Source organism: Suricata suricatta, chromosome 11, assembly GCF_006229205.1.
Source record: "Suricata suricatta isolate VVHF042 chromosome 11, meerkat_22Aug2017_6uvM2_HiC, whole genome shotgun sequence".
Classification (NCBI taxonomy): domain Eukaryota; kingdom Metazoa; phylum Chordata; class Mammalia; order Carnivora; family Herpestidae; genus Suricata; species Suricata suricatta.
In genome coordinates this window covers 43,491,015-43,510,064 of record NC_043710.1, presented here as the reverse complement: position 1 = coordinate 43,510,064, position 19,050 = coordinate 43,491,015, and the positions used below count along the sequence as shown (strand labels likewise).

At 43.0% G+C, this 19,050-nt stretch overlaps 1 protein-coding gene across 1 annotated transcript in view; it reads left to right on the top strand.

Moving 5' to 3' along the window:
- The window catches only part of SPON1 (spondin 1), a 258,449-nt gene that overhangs the window by 10,971 nt on the left and 228,428 nt on the right, over positions 1–19,050 (top strand). Inside the window, exon 2 of the mRNA XM_029956974.1 lies at positions 8,278–8,384. Within this exon, the coding sequence (XP_029812834.1) occupies positions 8,278–8,384 (107 nt within the window). The remainder of the gene's footprint in view (positions 1–8,277; positions 8,385–19,050) is intronic.

Below are 19,050 nucleotides of genomic sequence, written 5' to 3'. Positions count from 1 at the left end.
ACTTTTTCCAAATAACAAGGAGGATAGCTGCCAAGAACCTTCCATGAAAAACCTTTCAGTTAGTTCTGTAACTAAAAGAAAAGCCCTGTCCCATTAACTCCAAACTGGAAAATCCCAGGGGAAGTTTCGGATTGGTTCACCTTGGGTCACAGACCCAGGGGAATGGGGTGTGGAGAGGGACTAAATTTGGGTCACAGTCACTTCTGTGACATTATGTTTCAAGAGGGAGAGGGGGGTACTGTTGTCATTAGCCCCAAAGTGACAACAGCCTCATTGTTCAAGTAGGGGAAGAAGTGGGCCCCCCTGGAGAGTGTATGTCCTCAGTGCTTCCCGCCTCCCCCACACCCCGGCTGCATTCTCTTGGCTGACACATCTTCAAGTCCTTGGAGCTTCCTTCCCACCCATCCCTCTTCCCATGCACATCAGGGTCAGCGCAGGACCCATTCATCTGGCTCCGGGCTATCCCATGAAGAGGTAGTGCCTGAGTGAAAGAACGAACTTCCATTGTAAAGTTGCAATGTCCCTCATATACATTTAACCCTCTTTTCACCCTTATAACAAACCCATGAGATGATAATGATGATCCCTATTTTATGGAAGAGAAAGATTTATTTTTAATATATCTTACTAATTTAACAAACATGTATATACATTTACTATTATGAATATTAATATTATGAATATTAATTCATTAGTTGTCATAATAACAAAGAGATAAGTACTAGTCCTGCCATTTTGCAGGACTGAGACCATGAGAGGTTAAGTAACGTGACAAAGGTTACACATAGTAAACAGGAGAGATTTGAACCCAGATACGTTAGCTACATCCAGTTTTCAATTTTAGATATGTGTCATATTTAATTTGGAATGGGAGGTATTTCATCTCTGCCTGGAAATGCTGGAGCACTGGCTAAAGAAGACCATCCAGGGGAAGGGATGGGCCAACCCCACCATCATGCTTGCTTACCTTTAGACTTTTAGCTCTGCCTTCCTATCTGTCAGCCCATCACCAGCATCTCCTTCTGCCTGATCCTGGCTGTGTGGGCTCAATTATTGTGCCAATGTCTTTTATTATTATTATTATTATTATTATTATTATTAATGGATTTTTTTTGAGAGAGAGAGAGAAAGAGCAAGTGGAGGAGAGAGAAGAGAGAGAGGGGGAGAAAGAAGCCCAAGCAGGCTCCACACTGTCAGCCCAGAGCCCAATGCAGGCTCAAATTCATCAACTATGAGATCATGACCTGAGCCAAAATCAGGAGTCAGACACTTAACCGACTGAGCCACCAGGTACCCCTGTTTCAGTTTCTAAGTGAAGCGTGTGCGCGTTGCATCTTCCTGGTATTCTGACGGTCAAGCAAAGCAGGGAGGGGACCCCTGTGGCTTTTGTACTGCTCCGGCAGTCCTTGTAACCCCGTGTTGCAAGTAAGGCAGAAGTTAAAAGTTCCCTGTGGTTGATGTGTGGAGCATGAAGAATGGGGCATCTCAGTATCATTTAGCAGGTGGATGGCAGGTGCTGATTGTGTGATGGAGCTGAGATCTGGCTCAGGATCTTTTCACTGAGTTTGGGGCTGGGGAGTCTGAAACCCAAAGGCAGAGTGGGAGCGGACTGTACTAGATAAGAACCAGTGAGGGTGATATGCAGAGCAGATGAATTGAATAACAACTCATCAGAGATTATGTTAAATGGTTGACACATTGACCCTTGAAGGACCCAGAAAGCAATTTGGGAGTTGGGTTTTCATATGGTAAGTATACCCAAGGATGGGGAGAACTCAAGCTTAGGTAGCAACTTATGGCCAGGCTCAAGTGTGAAATATCAGTCCTCATATAAGCAAGGCAGCCCAGAGAGCCCTTGCCAGGAGTTTTCAGGGAAAGGCTATAATTCAGTAATCATACAACTTCCAGCCTGATCTTCCTAAAACAGAAGTCTGAATGTGACATTCCTTAACTCAGTTCCCGTCTATCTCCCCCTCATCACCTCCAGGGGGGTATCCACACTTTCTGGCCAGGCTTTGAAGGCTTTTAAGTATGTATCCCCTGTCTTCTTCCCCGACCTCTTATCACACTGTCCCTTCCAGCTTGCAATTTATGAAATACAGGAATAGTTCTGGTTTCAAGGCCAAGACTGGCTCATCATGCCTTTGCCTGTACCTGGAGTGCTGTTGGTCTCTTGTCCACTGGACAAACTTGTATTCCTCATTCAGCTTGGAGTTCAAATGCCACCTCCCCTTTGAAGCCCCCTCTGGCTGACTCCCACGTTGAACCCAGATGCTCCCTCCTCTGGCCTCCCAGAGCACATCATTTACGCATCCATAACACCCATTATAGGTTATAAAAAATATCTGCTGATATGTCTTTTCCTCCCAGCTTTTAGATTGTTGCTCCTAGAGGGAGAGGTCATGTCTTTTCTCTGTGTCTCCAGGGTCATGGGCCTGGGCGGGCACAAAGTGCTCAGTAACAAAAGGATGAGGGAGGCTGACATACTACACCTGGTAGTCCACAGGAACTTGGGAGGAGGGACCAGAGCAGGAGTGAGCAAGCTGTGCACTGAAGACAGATAAACACCTTCCATTCATTCATTCATTCATTCATTCATTCAATGAGTGTTTATTGAGCACTTACTGTGAGTGAAAAGGCACACTAAATGCTAAAAATACTGTGCAGCTTAAGACAGACTCGGTCTTTGCTCATGGAACTTCTAGGTTATTAGGGGAAACCAGCATTTAACATATAATTCACAAACAAGTATGTAATTAAAATTGGGTGAGAAGTATTCAGGAAAAGGAAGACTCTGTTCATGATAAGGGCTCACCCAGATCTCCCCATACTCTGGCCCTGTGAGGATCATCCCCAAAGACCATTATTTACATTGCAGCCCTTGCAGGGGATTTTTATTGGCACCTCCTAGAGTTTTTCTTTGGAGGTTCAGTCATTGTTTTTGAGGACCAGCTTTTGGAAACCCATTGCCAGTTAATCAGCCTGCTGAGTGTCCTGGTCTTTATAATCTTCATCCTCATCTTCTCCAGCTCCAGCAGCACCAGCACCAGCACCAGCACCACCACCACCATCAGCATCCTTTACAGTTTTGAATCCTTTACACCCCAGGTACTGTGATCGATGTTTATTTAATCCTTTCCACATTCCTAGAAGAAAGGCAATATCATTAACTTTTTTTAAATGAGGGAACATGGAGGTGAAGTAACTTGCCAGAGGTCACATAATTAATAAATGATAGCTCTAGGATTCTAATCCAAAATCTTTGCTCTTAACCATTTCCCTGTATGTGCTCACAGGATGGCTCTGAATAGACTTTTTTTTTTTTAATCCTTCATAAGCATTTTTCTTGCATTTCTTGGGTCTCTTAATGGCTTCTCTTGGGAGGCACTTGGGAGGAGTCATTAGAGAGAAGATTCTATTATTTATTGCCAAGCAGTCATCTTCAGTCATTACTGGAACTCAGAACATACTGCACATTTGTCCCTCTCAGGAGAGGGTCACATTAATGGGGTCCTCTGGAGGGATAGGGTCTCCTGCCTTCCTTCAGCATATGCTGTGTGATACCGTCATCACCAGTGATAATTTCAGGTTGAAACCCCACACTGAGTTCAGCCTCCAGAGCCTCCATCCTGTGTGTTATATTCAGTGAGGTAGAGTAAAACCTTAGTTTTTTTGAACCTACAGGAATGTGTCATTTTGGGAAACCGAGTTTATGATGAGCCCTTTAAGAGCACTACACAGATGTACGGAAGGGGGCATATTTATCATTCAGAAACATCACTGAATAAATATTTGTATCAAAATATAATTTACATATGGGAAAGTTCACATATCACACAGCTTAGTGAATTACTGCATGTTGAACACGCTTATACAGCGGGCCCCAGATCAAGAAACAGACCATGATCAGCACACCAGAGGCACTCCTGTGCCACCTCCAAATCACTTCTCACTCCACTTTGCCACATGTGTACCCACTGTCCTGGCCTCAGGCATCATAGATTACTTTGTTGTTGTTGTTTAATTTTTATTTTAGAGAGAGAGAGAGAGCATAAGCAGGGGAGAGGGGCAGAGGGAAAGAGAGAGAATCCCAAGCAGACTCCATGCTCAGTGCAGAGCCTGATGCTGCGCTTGGTCTCATGACTCTTGGCATGATGGCCTGAGCCGAAATCAAGGGTTGGGTGCGCAACTGACTGAGCTACCCAGGTGCCCTTACTTTATCTGTGTTTGAACTTTATACAAATATATAAATGCAATAATAACTTTTGTATTATTTTGTGTGCCTTCTTTCACTCAAGGTTTATATTTATGAGCTTTATCCCTTTAGTTTTTTAAATATTTATTTATTTTTGAGGGAGAGAAAGAGACAGAGAGAGCAAAGGAGCAGGGGAAAGGCAGAGAGAAGGAAACATAGAATCTGAAGCAGGCTCTAGGCTCTGAGCTGTCAGCACAGAGCCTTATGCAGGGCTCAAACTCACAAGCCATGAGTTTATGACCTGAGCCAAAGTCTGACGCTTAATCGACTGAGCCACCCAGGTGCTCCAAGATTTGTCCCTTTGTTGTATGTAGCAGTAATTTGTTCATTTTCATTACTACAGTGCATTCAGTAATACGAATATGCCACAATTTACATATCCATTCTACTGATGATTGACATTGAGTTTCCATTGGGGTGCTAATACAATGTTATTATGAACCTTCTGATAGTGTTGCATGGTACACATAGGTGTGCATTTCTGTTGATTTAGGAGTGACATTACCGGATCATAGGGTCTGTATATGTTCAGCTCCAGTAAATACTGCCGAAGAGTTTTCCAGTGAAAATTGCTTATTTTCAGTTCAACAGTGTGTGAAAGTCCCAGTTAACATTTGATATTGTCAATCTTTTTACGTTTAGTCAATCTGGTGGAAATGCAGTAGTAATTTATTGTGGATTTAATTTTTATTTTCCTGTTCACTAACAAGGTTGAGTGTCTTTTCATATGCTTTCTGGGCATTTGGGCACCTTCTTTTATGAAGCATTAGTTCATGTGTTTTCCCTATTTTTCTCTATTGGGTTGTCTTTCTTTTATTGATCTGAAAGAGTTTTTATACATTTTGATTAAAGTCAACTGCTGGTGATATGCATTGCAAATATCTTCTTCCACACTGTCCCATACTTATTCCTAATAATGTCTTTTGTTGGGCAAAATCTTTACATCATTCCATTTATATATCTTCTCCTTTATTTTCACTGGGTTTTTTTTAAATGTCTGTTTAAAAAAATCTTTCTGACTCCAAGGTCATTTATATTTTATCCTAGGCTCACTTCTAAAAGCTTTGTTGTTTTATACTTCACATTTAGCTCTATCATCTGTGTGAAGTTTATTTGTGCATATGATGTGTAAGGCCAAGATTCACCTCTTTCTATATAGTTACCCAGTGGTCCTCACACCTTTTACTGAAGATATTATCTTTTTCCCTAGCTACTCTGCAGGAGATCCTTAATCATACATCAAGTTTCCATACACTTGTGAAACTTTCCCTGGACCCCAAACAGTTCAACTGGCCCCTTTTTCTTTCCTTGCTGTAGCACCCTGGCTGAATTTCTGTGAATCCATGTCTCCAGCTTTTCACTTCTTTCTCCAGATTGTCTTGGATATTCTTGGCACTTTGCATTTTCACATACGTTTTAGAATCAACTTGTCAATATCACAAAAAACATGATGGGAATCTAATCTAACTGCACTAAATTTATAAATCAATTTGAGAAGAACTGACAACTTTATAATACTGAGTTTACTAGTCCATGAACACAATTCAGTAAACTTAATCGCACATCAGCTCTGTGCTAATCACTGTGCTGAGCTCAGATGGGGTTCTTGCTTTTGAAAGCCTTAATGAACAGGTAAACAAACACTTATCCACAAAATGCAGCATGATAATCTCATCACTGGTAATAAGAGCTAATATTTATTAAGTGCCCATTATATTCCAGGCATGATGTTAAGAACTTTTCATGTATTAATTCATTTATGCTTCGCATTGATACTTTGAGGTAAGTGCTGTTATTATGCCCACCTATAAGTTTTTTTTAATTTAATTGTGATTGACATACAATATTATATTAGTTTCAGATGTACAACATAGTGATTCAACATTGCTCTGCATTAAAGTAATCACCATGATAAATATAGCTACTGTCACCATACGAAATTTCTATAATATTATTAACTGTGCATTGCATTCCCATGGAAGTTTGTAATTTGTACTCTTCTTCCCCTGTTTCACCCATCCCTCCACTCTTCTCCCCTCTGACAACTCCAGATTGTTCTTTGTACTCATGAGTCTGTTTGTTTGGTTTTGTTCGTTCATTTACCACCTGACTCTAGAAACCCTAAGACTGCCTTAGGGCTGTCTGTCTGTCCCTCAGAGATCTCAGCTCTTTCTTCTGACATCATAATCATCACTTTCTACTTACCACTGGTGAACACCATACTTTTTTTACTCTATTGTGCTGTGCTTTTTCTCTCACCCTTTTGTCCTTACTAGGAAGGTCTGCCTGACCTTTTAATAGACATCGGTAACCAATCAGAATGCCTTTTACTTTCGTGGGATGAACTGACCAATTATAGCATGAGATTTGGAATCTTTGGGTCTCAGAGTTCTTCCCTGAGATGTTGTGTTGGGGCTACTGGGCTACTGGTGCATTATCCAAGACAGTTGTTTTAGTTTTTGGAATTTGGGGGTCCTTTATGTTTAGAACTGAAAGCAGAAGACTAGACTGCCCCTCCCCGACAGGCGGTTGCCTATCAGAATCACATAAATGGTATATGCTAATGAACTGAGTTTTTAAATTTTAAAACTTAATGCTTGTGGAATATTCATACTCAAATATACTTAATATATGCAACCATGGATGAATGTTAAACTGAGGAGGGGGGAGTCTGGCCCTAAGTTTGCTTGTGGGTGCTCTTACTGCCTTGGGTTGTGTCTTTATTTCCTGTCTGTGAAATTAGAATGCCAGAATGGAGGATTCTTGAGATAGCTTAAGGCTCGAAGAGTCTATAACTCCATGATTAAAGGCCAGAATCTTAGCACTTTAATCCAGATAGTAATTTAAATCTCAATTTATATAAATTTCAAGAAACTTGAATTGAGCATCTGTTAGACATCAGGCTCTGTGTGCTAGGCGCTAGGGATACAAAAGCAGGGGTGACCATCATTGCTGAGAAGGCCCTTGAACTGGATTCAGTGAAACTGAAGTTATCTGGGTAGATGTGAGAAGGAAGAGCATGACGTAGATTCATATAACCCCAGCTGCTGTAACAAACAGTAAATGTAAGTTTACTTCCAATTCATGCAAAGTACAATATGGATGTTTCTGGCCGGTGGGTGATTCTCTGTGTAGCTGTTCGGAAACCCTGGTTTCTTCTATCTTGTGGCTCCACTGTCTTCTCCCAGGACACCGGAGTCTTCTGTCAGATCCGCTACATTCCGTAGGCATACGTGGGAGAGGGAGTGTGGAGGATCCTGTGGAAAGTTTGTGCGGGCCAGGCAGGAAGTGGCATGCATCATGTCCACCCGTGCTTTCCCTTGGCAGAAAGGGAGTGCAAACAGACCTAACTGTAAGGGACGCTGGGAAAGCCGTCTCGCTGAGTGCTTACAAGAAATAGGAAGTGTATTTTGGAAAACACACAGTGTTCTCTGTCCCAAAGGACTTTGTAAGGGAGTTTGGGCTGTGAGCAGCTAGATTTCTTTTGGAAGTATAACATTAGATAGCTGTCAAGATTAGGTTTGCTGACCAGGGTCTTTTTTTTTTTTTAATGTTTATTTATTTTTGAGAGAGAGAGAGAGACAAAGAGTTCAAGTGGAGAAGGGGCATAGAGAGAGGGAGACAGGATCTGAAGGTGGCTCCAGGTTCTGCGCTTGTAGCTCAGGGCTCACTCACAAATGATGAGATCATGACCTGGGCCAAAGTCCGAAGCTGAGGCACCAGGTGCTCCTGACCAGGGACTATCTTTATCAAATTGTGGAGACTGGGAAAGAGTTCACCGAAGCCTTTGTTGGTTCAAGGAGGCCCAACTGAAATCATAGTTCAGGTGTTTTGCAGGTTCTGAAATGTAAGGGGGAACTGGGTGGAGAGCACAAGTTCACTAAAAGGAATGAGGCTTTTCCACAGTCTGCTGCCTCTCCAACCCCGGCCTGGACTGCTGATGGAGAACTCACCAACATTCATTTGTCAGGTGGAAGCCCGCTGATTCCTGTGCTCATATCTGCTTTCTCCTCTCTCCACAGTAACCCTTTCAGCTGCCCCTCCCTCCTACTTCAGAGGATTCACATTAATTGCCCTCAAAGAGAACAGAGAGGGTGATAAGGAAGAAGACCATGCTGGGACCTTCCAGGTAAGGCTCCTCTGGGCTCCTCCGTTGCCCTTATGCCCTCGTGAGTAAAAGCCAGGGGAAAGCTGGATGTACTGAGGAGCTGGAGTGACAGTAGAGGTACAGGTGTCTGAGGTAGCTTCTCGGGCAGTGCCCTTGACCTTGGAAGGAATGGGCCAGGTCCCCTTAAAAGATCCATAATGGCGTAGGCAGCAAATGTCTCAAGCTTGCCGTCAGGCCTTCGGGATTGGCCACCAGGAAGAGTGCTTCTCTAGGCTCCCAGTGCCTGGGGGACAGCAGACAGCCCAGTGCAGTGAGAGCACTTGGAGCCCTGGCAGGGCCCGGCTGTTTTTCCTGAGAGCCATTTGTGACTGACTGGCTATTCTCAAGTATAAACGGAACAAGAGCTTAGGATGGCCAGACTGGAAGGAATTCAAAGCCTAGGAGAAGGACTATTAAGGGAACGAAGAGATTGATTTATGAGAGGAGATTAAAAGAATTAAACATGCTTTGCTTGGCTAAATGAACAGGGCTGAGTGTGAGAGGTGGTAATGGTCTTTAAATGTCAGTCCTCATAGAACAACCTTCTCCAGGGGAGGCTGCATTTGACTTTGTACAAAAGGGCATGGCCAGACGAAAGTGGGTCAGGAGAAGAAAGAGAATCTCAAAGGCAAGGGCCCTGACAGTGAGTCATATTTCACCGTGGAATATTCTTCCAAGGGAAGTGGCGGGAACATCATCCCCTTTCAGAGGTTTAGAAAAAGGCCATCCAGTCCTCCGAATATGTCCCAGAAGGCCTGGGGCCATCCTAGGATGAAGCCTGGCCAAATTTGCTGCAGCCATTTCTCATCACAAATTTCCATTGTTCTAGAATCCATTTTTATCTGATGTTTACAAACTCAGAAGAAAAAAAGAGAGCTCAAGAAAAAATACTTATGCCCATAGATAGCTGACTGCTGGGGAATGCTGGTATAAGTTGTGGGTTCCACGGAGGATCCTGCCCCGAAATATCTTCCCCATCCACAGACATCTCTTAATCCTTTGTAGCCAGGTTGTCATTTTGAATCCTGTGTTAAATATTTTTTTAATGTTTATTTATTTTTGAGAGAGAGAGAGACTGAGTGCAACTGGGGAAAGGGCATAGAGAGAGGGAGACACAGAATCCGAAGCAGGCTCCATGCTCTGGGCTATCAGCACAGAGCCCAATGTGGGGCTCAAACTCACAGACCGCGAGATCATGAACCAAAGTCAGACGCTTAACTGACTGAGCCACCCATGTGTCCCATTGAATCCTGTGTTTTAAAGAAAGGTCCATTGTTATGTATTCTGGGCCTCTAGCCTACTAGGACTGTTAATTCCATGCTCATTGTGATGTTCTGTGCACCTTGGGGAATCACCCAGTTATAATACTAAGGAGGCCCAACATTTGCTGGGTTCTTACCATATGCCAGGCATTGGGTTTAGTTTTTTTTTTTTTTTATCTTGTTTTGGCTTATCTCATCTTAATTTAATTAATGTACTTACTTTAGTTCTCCGAACAGCCAAATGGATAGAAACTAGTATCCCTATTTTATGGATCAGGAAATCGAAACTAGCAAGATCGAATCATTTGCGTAAACAGCTAGTAAATACTAAGGCCAGGTTCCTCTACCGGATGTCTGAATCCAGAGACTAAATTGTTTTGTTTCTGAATAGTACCTAATGAGTTTCTGGCACAAGTATGTGTGGACGGTGTATCGGTAAGGTTGTCATTATAGGGAAAGGAAGGTTCATGCATGGGTTTAGCCTGTAAAGCATTGAAATAAATTCCCCTAGTCCTTGTCGTGCTAATTTACTTGGAGGTGTGGATGATTTATAAGATTCCCAAGAGAGGTCTGGGTACCTGAGTGTCAGGAGGAATAAAGTTCTAAGTGGGGAAAAGGTAGATGATGGGATGAGGGAAAAGTACCTTGTCACCCAAACAAAATGTACCTGTTTTAAAATGGTTCTTAGACATATATACTCAGAACAGTTGAAAGCAGGGTTTCAAATAGATATTTGTACAGACATGTTCATAGCAGCACTATTCACAACAGCCAAAAGTGGACACAACCCAAACATCTACTGATGGATGATTGGCTAACCAAATGTGATATATAAATACAGTGCAATATTAATTCTTAAAAAGGAAGGACATTCTGACATATGCTATCTATAACATGGATGAACCTTAAAGACATTGTGCTAAGTGAAACAAACCAGTCACAAAAAGGACAAATACTGTCTGGTTCCACTTAGGGGAAGTACAGAGAATAGTCCAATCCAGAGAAACAGAAAGTTGAATGGTAGTTGCCAGGGGCTCCAGGGAACAGGTTGGGGCGGGGGGAGATAAGGAATTCTTGATGAACAGGTATAGAGTTTGAGTTTGGGAAAATGAAAAAATCTTCTGGAGAGCGATGGTAGTGATGGTTGCACAAAATATGAGTGTACTTAATGCCAGTGAACTGTACTCTTAAAGATGGTAAATTTCATATATGTTCTCTCCGCCACAATAATGATGCCTGAGTTAGACCTAATGGGGACACAATATGGAGCTAGGCCTGCTGGGCACATGGATGCTTTCTTTAAACGCTATTCTGTTTTAAATCCATGACTGATAGTCCTTCCCAACTCACTGTCGTTTCTACTCAGCTAACTCTTAGTCACCTAACTGATGGGTGACTACAGGGCCATGCTCACAGTGAGCAGTGAGTAAATGTTTGTTGAATGAATAAATGAACAAATTATTCTTTCTACTCCTATCCATTAGTCCTTTTCAGACCTCTTATCTCTTTACGCATCCCTCCTTCTTCCTTCTCTTGGATGTACTTTCTTGTTGCACCCCAGTGGTTATGCAAGTGTGGACTCTGGACCAGTAACCTCAGCAACATCGGAGAACTTGTTAGAAATAAAAAATCTCAAGCCCCACCCAGACCTACTGAATGAGAAACTCTGAGGCTGGGGTTCCCACAACCTGTGTTTTAACAAGCGCTCAGGGTGAGTGCGGTGTCTGCTTGCGTTTGAGAGCCAGTGTAGACGTGAGGCAGAGGTCCAGCCCATCCAACACAAACTCCTCCGTCATCACATCAACATATCTGCACACTCCCATAAATGTTCATCTTTTCCACCAGCCCTTGAAGAATCAAAGTGAGAAACAAACAGGAAAAATGCCTTGCAGACAATAATAATGCTTGCGAGCCAGATGCTGTTCTGAGTGGTTTACATTTATTAACTGATTTGATCCTCAGAGCAACACTATGAGAAAGCACTGTTACCCGGTTTTTCACAGATGAGGGAATTGTGGCACGGAGCAATTAAGTAACTTTCTTAAGACTGCTCAGCTCTAAGTGATAAAGCTGGGCTTCAAACTCAGGCAGCCTGGTTCCAGATCCGGGCTCCCAACCATGCGCTATACGGCCTCTCAACATGTACATGTTAAGTGAAAATTTGAGGATCTGCTATGACTGTTTTATGGTAGTAGTCTCTGTGCCAAGGGCTTTATATGCATTATCTTCCTTAATTCTCATAGCAGCCCTGTGAGGTCAGTATTGTTACCGCTATTTTCCAGAGGATGGAACAGAGTCTCCAAAGTGCTAAGTAGACTGACCAAAGTAATCCAACATGTACGTGGGGGAAGGGGCCAAACTCCATGCCAGTGATTTTTTCGCACTTCATCTCCCTGCCCTCGCCCTACCCTTGCACGTTAAATGCACGCTCAGCCTGGGTTCCCCTCATCTCAGAGGCTAGAGGGGGAGGAATCTGGCTCATGCCTCCACTTCGTCTCCTGCTTCAGACACTGTGGTCTCTGTACTTGCCCCCTCCCATGACAGCATGCACGTCTTCTGCTCCACCAGAGCCGTCGTCTTTGGGGTCATCCAGTTATTCATGGGCATTCCTGGAGTGTCTCCTCCATGCTGAGCACTGGGGTAGGCACTGAGGGGAACGATGGCGCGAAAAACAGACAGGGCTCTGCACTCCTGGAGCTTATAGTGTCCTCCGTGTAACTGCACCTTAAAAATTACCTCTGCTGCCAGCAGGTGTAGCAGGAAGTCATCCATTGGAACATCAGCAGGTGATCAGAAACTACAAATGCCATGGTGATTTTAAAAACATATATGTAGTGATTAATACATACCTAGAAGCACTTCTTTGTTAACACCCTCACTCCAAACACAACAATCTTGAGGCCCTAACCACAAAACAATTCTAATACTCCTTAAATCTGGTTAAAGATTACATTCTTCATTCTGAAAGTGACTCTGAGGGTGGATGATTCTGCTTCTGCATGAGTGAATACAGAGAAGCAGAGAATACAGACTCACCAGGTACCAACAAATGTGAATTTTAATGCCCCTTTAGACTCAGTGGGGAAGGGAATGGGACCACCGGGTGCAGGGTTGCACTCTCACCACGTGGCGAAGACCAAGGACAAGGGGGTGGGGCTGCCCGGCGGCTTCTAGCGCGGCAGCCTTGGCACAGACTAGGGAATCTGTCTCTGGCTGCCAGAAGGGAGAGACCTGGGAATCTCTCTTTGATGAATGAGCTGGGTGTACTTATGGGTAATTGAAAGTGACAAGGAATGCAGGGCATGGACTGCCTGCACAAAAGTAACGCACTAATCCTATAAAATCGTATTGCTAAAACCGAATTGCTCCCTGGAATGCTCGTGGCCCAGCCAACTGTCCGGCTCATTCTCCTACTGCCTTCAGGTCTCTGCTCCCTTTCTCAGGGAGGCCGTCCAGATCACCCGATCCGAAGCTTCCCTCCCGCTTCAGTTCTCGGGCTGGACTTCCTGTCCTTCCCCACTTAAATTTTGTCCTGTTGCCTTTCTTGCCACATAGTGTGCCATTTTACTTGTCAACTTGACAATCTGCCCCTTCCATTAGACTGTGAGCTCCACAGGCAGGGAGTTTTATCTGTGTTGTTCGCTGCTGTATCCCCAGCACCTCCCATGGGGCCCTACATGGAGGAGGCACTCAAATGTCATTGACAAAATTTTAAGCTGCTAATTCATAATACCATCATTTTATTTTATTTTTAATTTATTTTTTTATTTTTATTATTTTTTATTTTTTTAATGTTTTATTTATTTTTGATACAGAGAGAGACAGAGCATGAGAGGAGGAGGGGCAGAGAGAGAGAGAGACACAGAACTGGAAGCAGGCTCCTGGCTCTGAGCCAGCCGTAAGCACAGAGCCTGACGCGGGGCTCGAACCCACGAACGTGAGATCTGACCTGAGCCGAAGCCGGAGGCCTAACCGACTGAGCCACCCAGGCGCCCCTATTTTATTTTTAATTTAAGGCATATATGCATGAACTAGCTTAGATAATAGTCTGCCAGTCAAAGGAAGAAAGCCTCATTTATAAAGGGCTGTTTGCTTGAGAATATCTCTTATCAATACCATACAAACAAGTATCTTTTTAATAACTAATTATTCCATGTTCTTAATCACCTGTTTCTAAGCTATTTTCATTATCTCTTTATTAACAGTATGTATTAGCATCTAATGGGGCCTGAGCTACACCAGAAGCTCAGAGAGGTTTTCAAAATAAAATGCTGTTGCAAGCCTGTTCTTGGGAATTTTCTTAGTGAATGGGAAAACTTTCTTTTCTTATGGTCACCTGAACTTAATCATGCCCCTTAAAAGATACTACGATTTTTCCATGTGTTATTCACCATTATAAATAATGGAGTAAAAAAAGGTGGGGTCTTTTTGTGCATATACTTTTCCTTGTTTGATATTATTTTGGTAGAATAGAGTCCCAGAACTATAATTACATACACAAAGGATATGGACCTTTTAATGTTTTTGATCTGTATCAGTTGCAAAGGTGATTATAACATTCCAGTCAGCACTCCTTTCAGTAGCCCGATCTGGGCATGTCACCATGGTGACCACACCCACTGAGGGGAAGGGAGACGTATATTTTTATATCAGGACTAGACATCGTAGGATTTGGGGAGGTCAAACTGATTAACCAGCTCTAGCAAGATGAAAGCTAATGGAGGAGCACAGAAAGTCCCCTACGTAGATCCAAATAACCAATTGCACATGTACAAGAAGAGATACTTGGATTTATAGCAGCACATTCAACAAACAGCAGAAATACTCTAGGGTTTTTAGTCGCCTGTAAGTTGCATGGTAAACGTTCGATTAGCTGGGATGAAACATTCCATTAGCTGTGAAAGGCACCATACTAGGCTCTGAGCGTCTTGAGATGAATATTTAAGGCCTGGTGCCTGGTATCAGGTGGTCAAGATCTACAGCAGAACTTCCCAACCCCGGTAGTCTGTGTACACTGGTGGATCCCAAGTGCGTTATAGGAGCACCTAGATACTTACTTGTTTAGGTATCATGGTGGTCTCATTTGTGTACCCTAGGGAAATTCTGTCATTTCCTGCATGTGACCTAGAGTAAGCCAACTGCACACATACAAGAAGAGAGGCTTGCATTTATGGAAGCACGTTCAGCAAGCAGAGAAGAATGATACAGAAAGAGCTATTTTGCAACATGCTAGGTGCTAGAATTACTGCATGTGTGCCAATAAGAAAACAGTCGTTTTCAGGAAGTGAGGGGGGGGAATGCTGATTTGAGAAGAGAGGAAAGACATTTATAGAGGTGGTTACTTTGAGTTGTCTCTTTGGGTGGTTCACGCTTACAGGGAGACAGGGGTTGATGATGAAGGTATGTGTGAAGTCCACTCTACTCTTTCCTCAGACCTCTATTTTAACTTTCCCTGCTTAATGTTTCACTGTATCTTCTTTGATTAGTGCATAGAGCTCAGCAAGGACACAGTAAATTTTCTTACATGAATGAATGAATAAATGAACAAACTAGGGGGTAAAAGACATGCTATGCTAGCCCCTTCCCTTCAGGAACTCACCCTGTAAAATGCCTCTGTGAGGATGTGATCCTAAAAGGACCGTTAAAAGAGCACATTTGAAAAGCAGTAGCAGTACCTCTTGTTCAATACTTAGTGGTTTTTTTTTTTAATTGCCATCTGAACTCATTTGTAAGGAGAGTAGAACCAGCTTGCCTTGTGAGTGCCTGGGGTAGACCCGGGGTCCTCAGGCGTCTTCAGCCCCAATCTCTGGTCTCTGCTACCAGGAAGGACAGAAAACAGTTTCCTTCGAAGCAAGCAAGCCCTGAGTCTGAGAACCAGATGCTCTGTGGGGATTTGAGCAACAGAGCACACCCTTGTTTTGTGTTGGAAAATATAGAAAAGGATAAATACAGAGGGGGAGAAAGAAGAAATTAAAAACGTCCTCTTAGATAATCACTATTAACATTTGGGTACATTTCCTTCCAGATTTTAAATATATATGTCGTTGTTCAACAAATATTGGAATCAAACTATATATAGGGTCTTATGACCTCTTTTATTTTTCATGAACATTATATTATGAGTATATTTCAACGCAATTAAACATTATTCCACAGCATGAATTTTAATGACTTTGTAATACTCCACTATTCCACTGAATTATAATTTATTCCACCATTCCTCTGTTGTTGGGCAAGATAGGTAGTTCCAGTTTTCCTTTTCATTTTTTTCTCTTTACTCATTAGAAAAAACACTGCGATGAACACAACACATAAATCTTTGTTAGCATCTGTGAGCCTTTCCTTATTATTAATTTCAAGGATTGAATTACAGGGTTAAAGTCATGTCTCCCTCCCTCTCTGTCTCTCTGCACACACACACATGCACACACACACACGTGTGTGTTTATATTAGCTCTAATATATATTTCTAAAAGTGATCATTTGGAATTTGACGGTGTCACTGGTGGGCACCTGGGTTATGGAAGGAGAGAGCATTCCTATTTCTAGGCCGATTTTCTTCCTCAGCAAGGACTCTATCTCATTACTCTCCCCATTCTAGCTTACGTTGCCTATTTAGAACATACACTGGGTGTGTGGAAAAAACATGGTTTTGGAGTTAGCAGACCCGGGCTCAAATTCTGCCTCTACCAGCTGGGTGAAGAAGTCACTTAATATCTTTGAATCGTAGTTCCTTCATCTATAAAGTAGGGATGAGAAAGGTTATTTTGAGAATCAGATGAGATAATTTATATAAAATTCCCCAGACAGTGTCGGGATGTAATGGACCCTCAATCAATGTCCCTTCCTTCTGAGCCAAGAAGGTAGTAGGGTGCGCTTTCCACGTCTCCGTGGCCGGTGAGTCACAAGCCCCGGGCCTCTGTAGACGTGAGCAGACGTCCTGGCTTCGGTCTGACCACTCGGCTGTCTGTCCAGCCCCACCAGTGAGGGGAGAGACAGGCTCGTCTAATTCTTTCCAGTCATTGTAACATGACTGGGAAGACTATAAAGTAAGACGGAGAAACTTCACTGCTGCTGGATATGTGGTACCTAGTGGGCACAAACAGAACTCTGGTCAGTGAGGGTGCCAGGGGGTTGGCTGGGCTTCACCGCTGGCTTTGTGACCTTCTCCCACAAACAGCAGTTTCACCAAAAACGGGTTCAAATTATACTGTGACGAAGGCAGCACCGGGGGTGTTGAGCAGGCAGAGGGAACCACAACTATCACCTCCACATACGAGCTAGGCTAGTCGTTTATTTAATGTTCTCCCTCTTAGCTGTAAGTTCCACGGAAACAGGACAGTCCATTTCTTTCGTCGCCAATACTGGGTACAATGCCTGACACACAACAGGCACTCAGTAAATGCTTGGCACGTAAATAAACAAATCTACTAATTTCCTGTCAGTTTCTGACCCATCGCACAAGGTGGGCACTGCTCTCGTCCCCATCACGCAGGTCAGGTAATACTGAGTGAAACAGAAACGTGACAAAGGGCACAGAGCCATAAATGATGATGAGCGAAGATGGAAACATGTGAGGACAGGTTTTCTGCCATTTTCTCTATGCAGCATCTTGTGTGGCTCCAGGAGCAGAAGCGTGGAAGGGACAGACAGAAGTCAGCTGCTTGCCCCCTAAAATCTCAGGGCTGTTCCAGAAAGCACACTGGGTGTGTCACCTCATGGGTCCTTCACGTGCTGTCAGCCCCTGACACCCACGTCTAACTTCCATCTCATTTGGAGTCTGTGTCCCTGCCCCGTCTCCGAGCTCTCTCACACTTGGCACATCCCTTTATTCGGTCCTTTACACACTCTGGCCTTCATGTGTTAAATCCCTGTTCTCCAATGAGATTCTGCAAAGAGACAGAAATCTGGGCTGGGGCTATCTCTGGATTCCCACGGCCTGTCCAAGGCTTGGCACACTGGCCAGTTGATAAATGTTTCCCAAATTGATAGATGACTTGCTGGAATTTCTGGCCCCTGTCTGTGGGCATTCTTTGGTCTCATGCTTTCTTGCATGGGAACTAGTATTGTTTCCACATCTATCTTCCTAAAGGCCTAGAAATCATTTTCAAATATATCATAGAATTGTTTAGCAGACAACATATAGCTCTTATTGCCTCCGAAAGAACTTTCATCAGGTACGAGTTAAGTACATTGAAAATGCCAGTAAGTCATTATGTAGCCTTGTAATCCTCTCATCTTTCATTTTCACTTTTAAATTTTTATTTTTTATTTTTTTAATTGAAGTATAGTTGACACAGTGTTACACCGGTTTCAGGTGTACAACATAGTGATTTGGTAACTATGTACATTATGCTGTGCTCCCTACAAGGTAACGGCCATCCGTCACCATGTATCACTATTACAATGTCTTTGACTACAGTGTATGTGCTGCCGAAGTGGACACTTAATATCATTGTGTGTGTTCCCTATGCTATACTCTTCAGCCTATTCATTCCATAACTGGAAGCCTGTGTCTCTCACTCTCTTTCATCCATTTTGTCCCACCCTACGCCCCTCTGGGAACCATCAGTTTGTTCTTTATATTTATATAATTATATTCTATATATTTATATTTTGCTCTTTAGTGATGTTTCTGCTTTTTGTTTATTCATGTGTTTTGTTTTTTAGATTCCACATATAAGTGAAATCATATGGCATTTGTCTTTCTCTGTCTGAATTATGATACCTTCTAGGCCCGTGTATGTTCTCACAAATGGCAAGACCTCATCCTTTCCTATGGCTGAGCAATATTCTATTGTATATACAGATGCCGCATCTTCGTCCATCCATCCATAGATAGACACGGTTGCTTCCATATCTTTGCTGTCGTAAATAATGCTGCGATAAACATACAGGTGCAGGTATCTTTTCAGATTGGTGTTTTGTTTTGTTTTGGGTTTTTTGGGTTTTTTTTGCGTTCTTTGGGTAAATACCCAGTAGTGGAATTACTGAGTCACATGGTATTTTCTATTTTTAATTAAAAAAATTTTTTTAATGTTTATTTATGAGACAGAGAAAGACAGAGCAGTGAGGGAGGGGCAGAGAGCGAAGGAGACACAGAATCCAAAGCAGGCTCCAGGCTCTCAGCTGTCAGCACAGAGCTCAGTGTGGGGCTTGAACTCACAAGCCGTGAGATCACGATCTGAGCTGAAGCTGAGTGCTCAATTGACTGAGCCACCAAGGTGCCCCTATTTTTAATTTTTTGAGGAACCTCCATATTGTTTACTACAGTGACTGTACCAATTTGTATTTCCACCAGCAGTGCAAAAGGTTCCCCTTTCTCCATATCCTTGCCAACATCCTTGTTTCTTGTATTGTTGATTTTAGCCATTCTGACAGGTGTG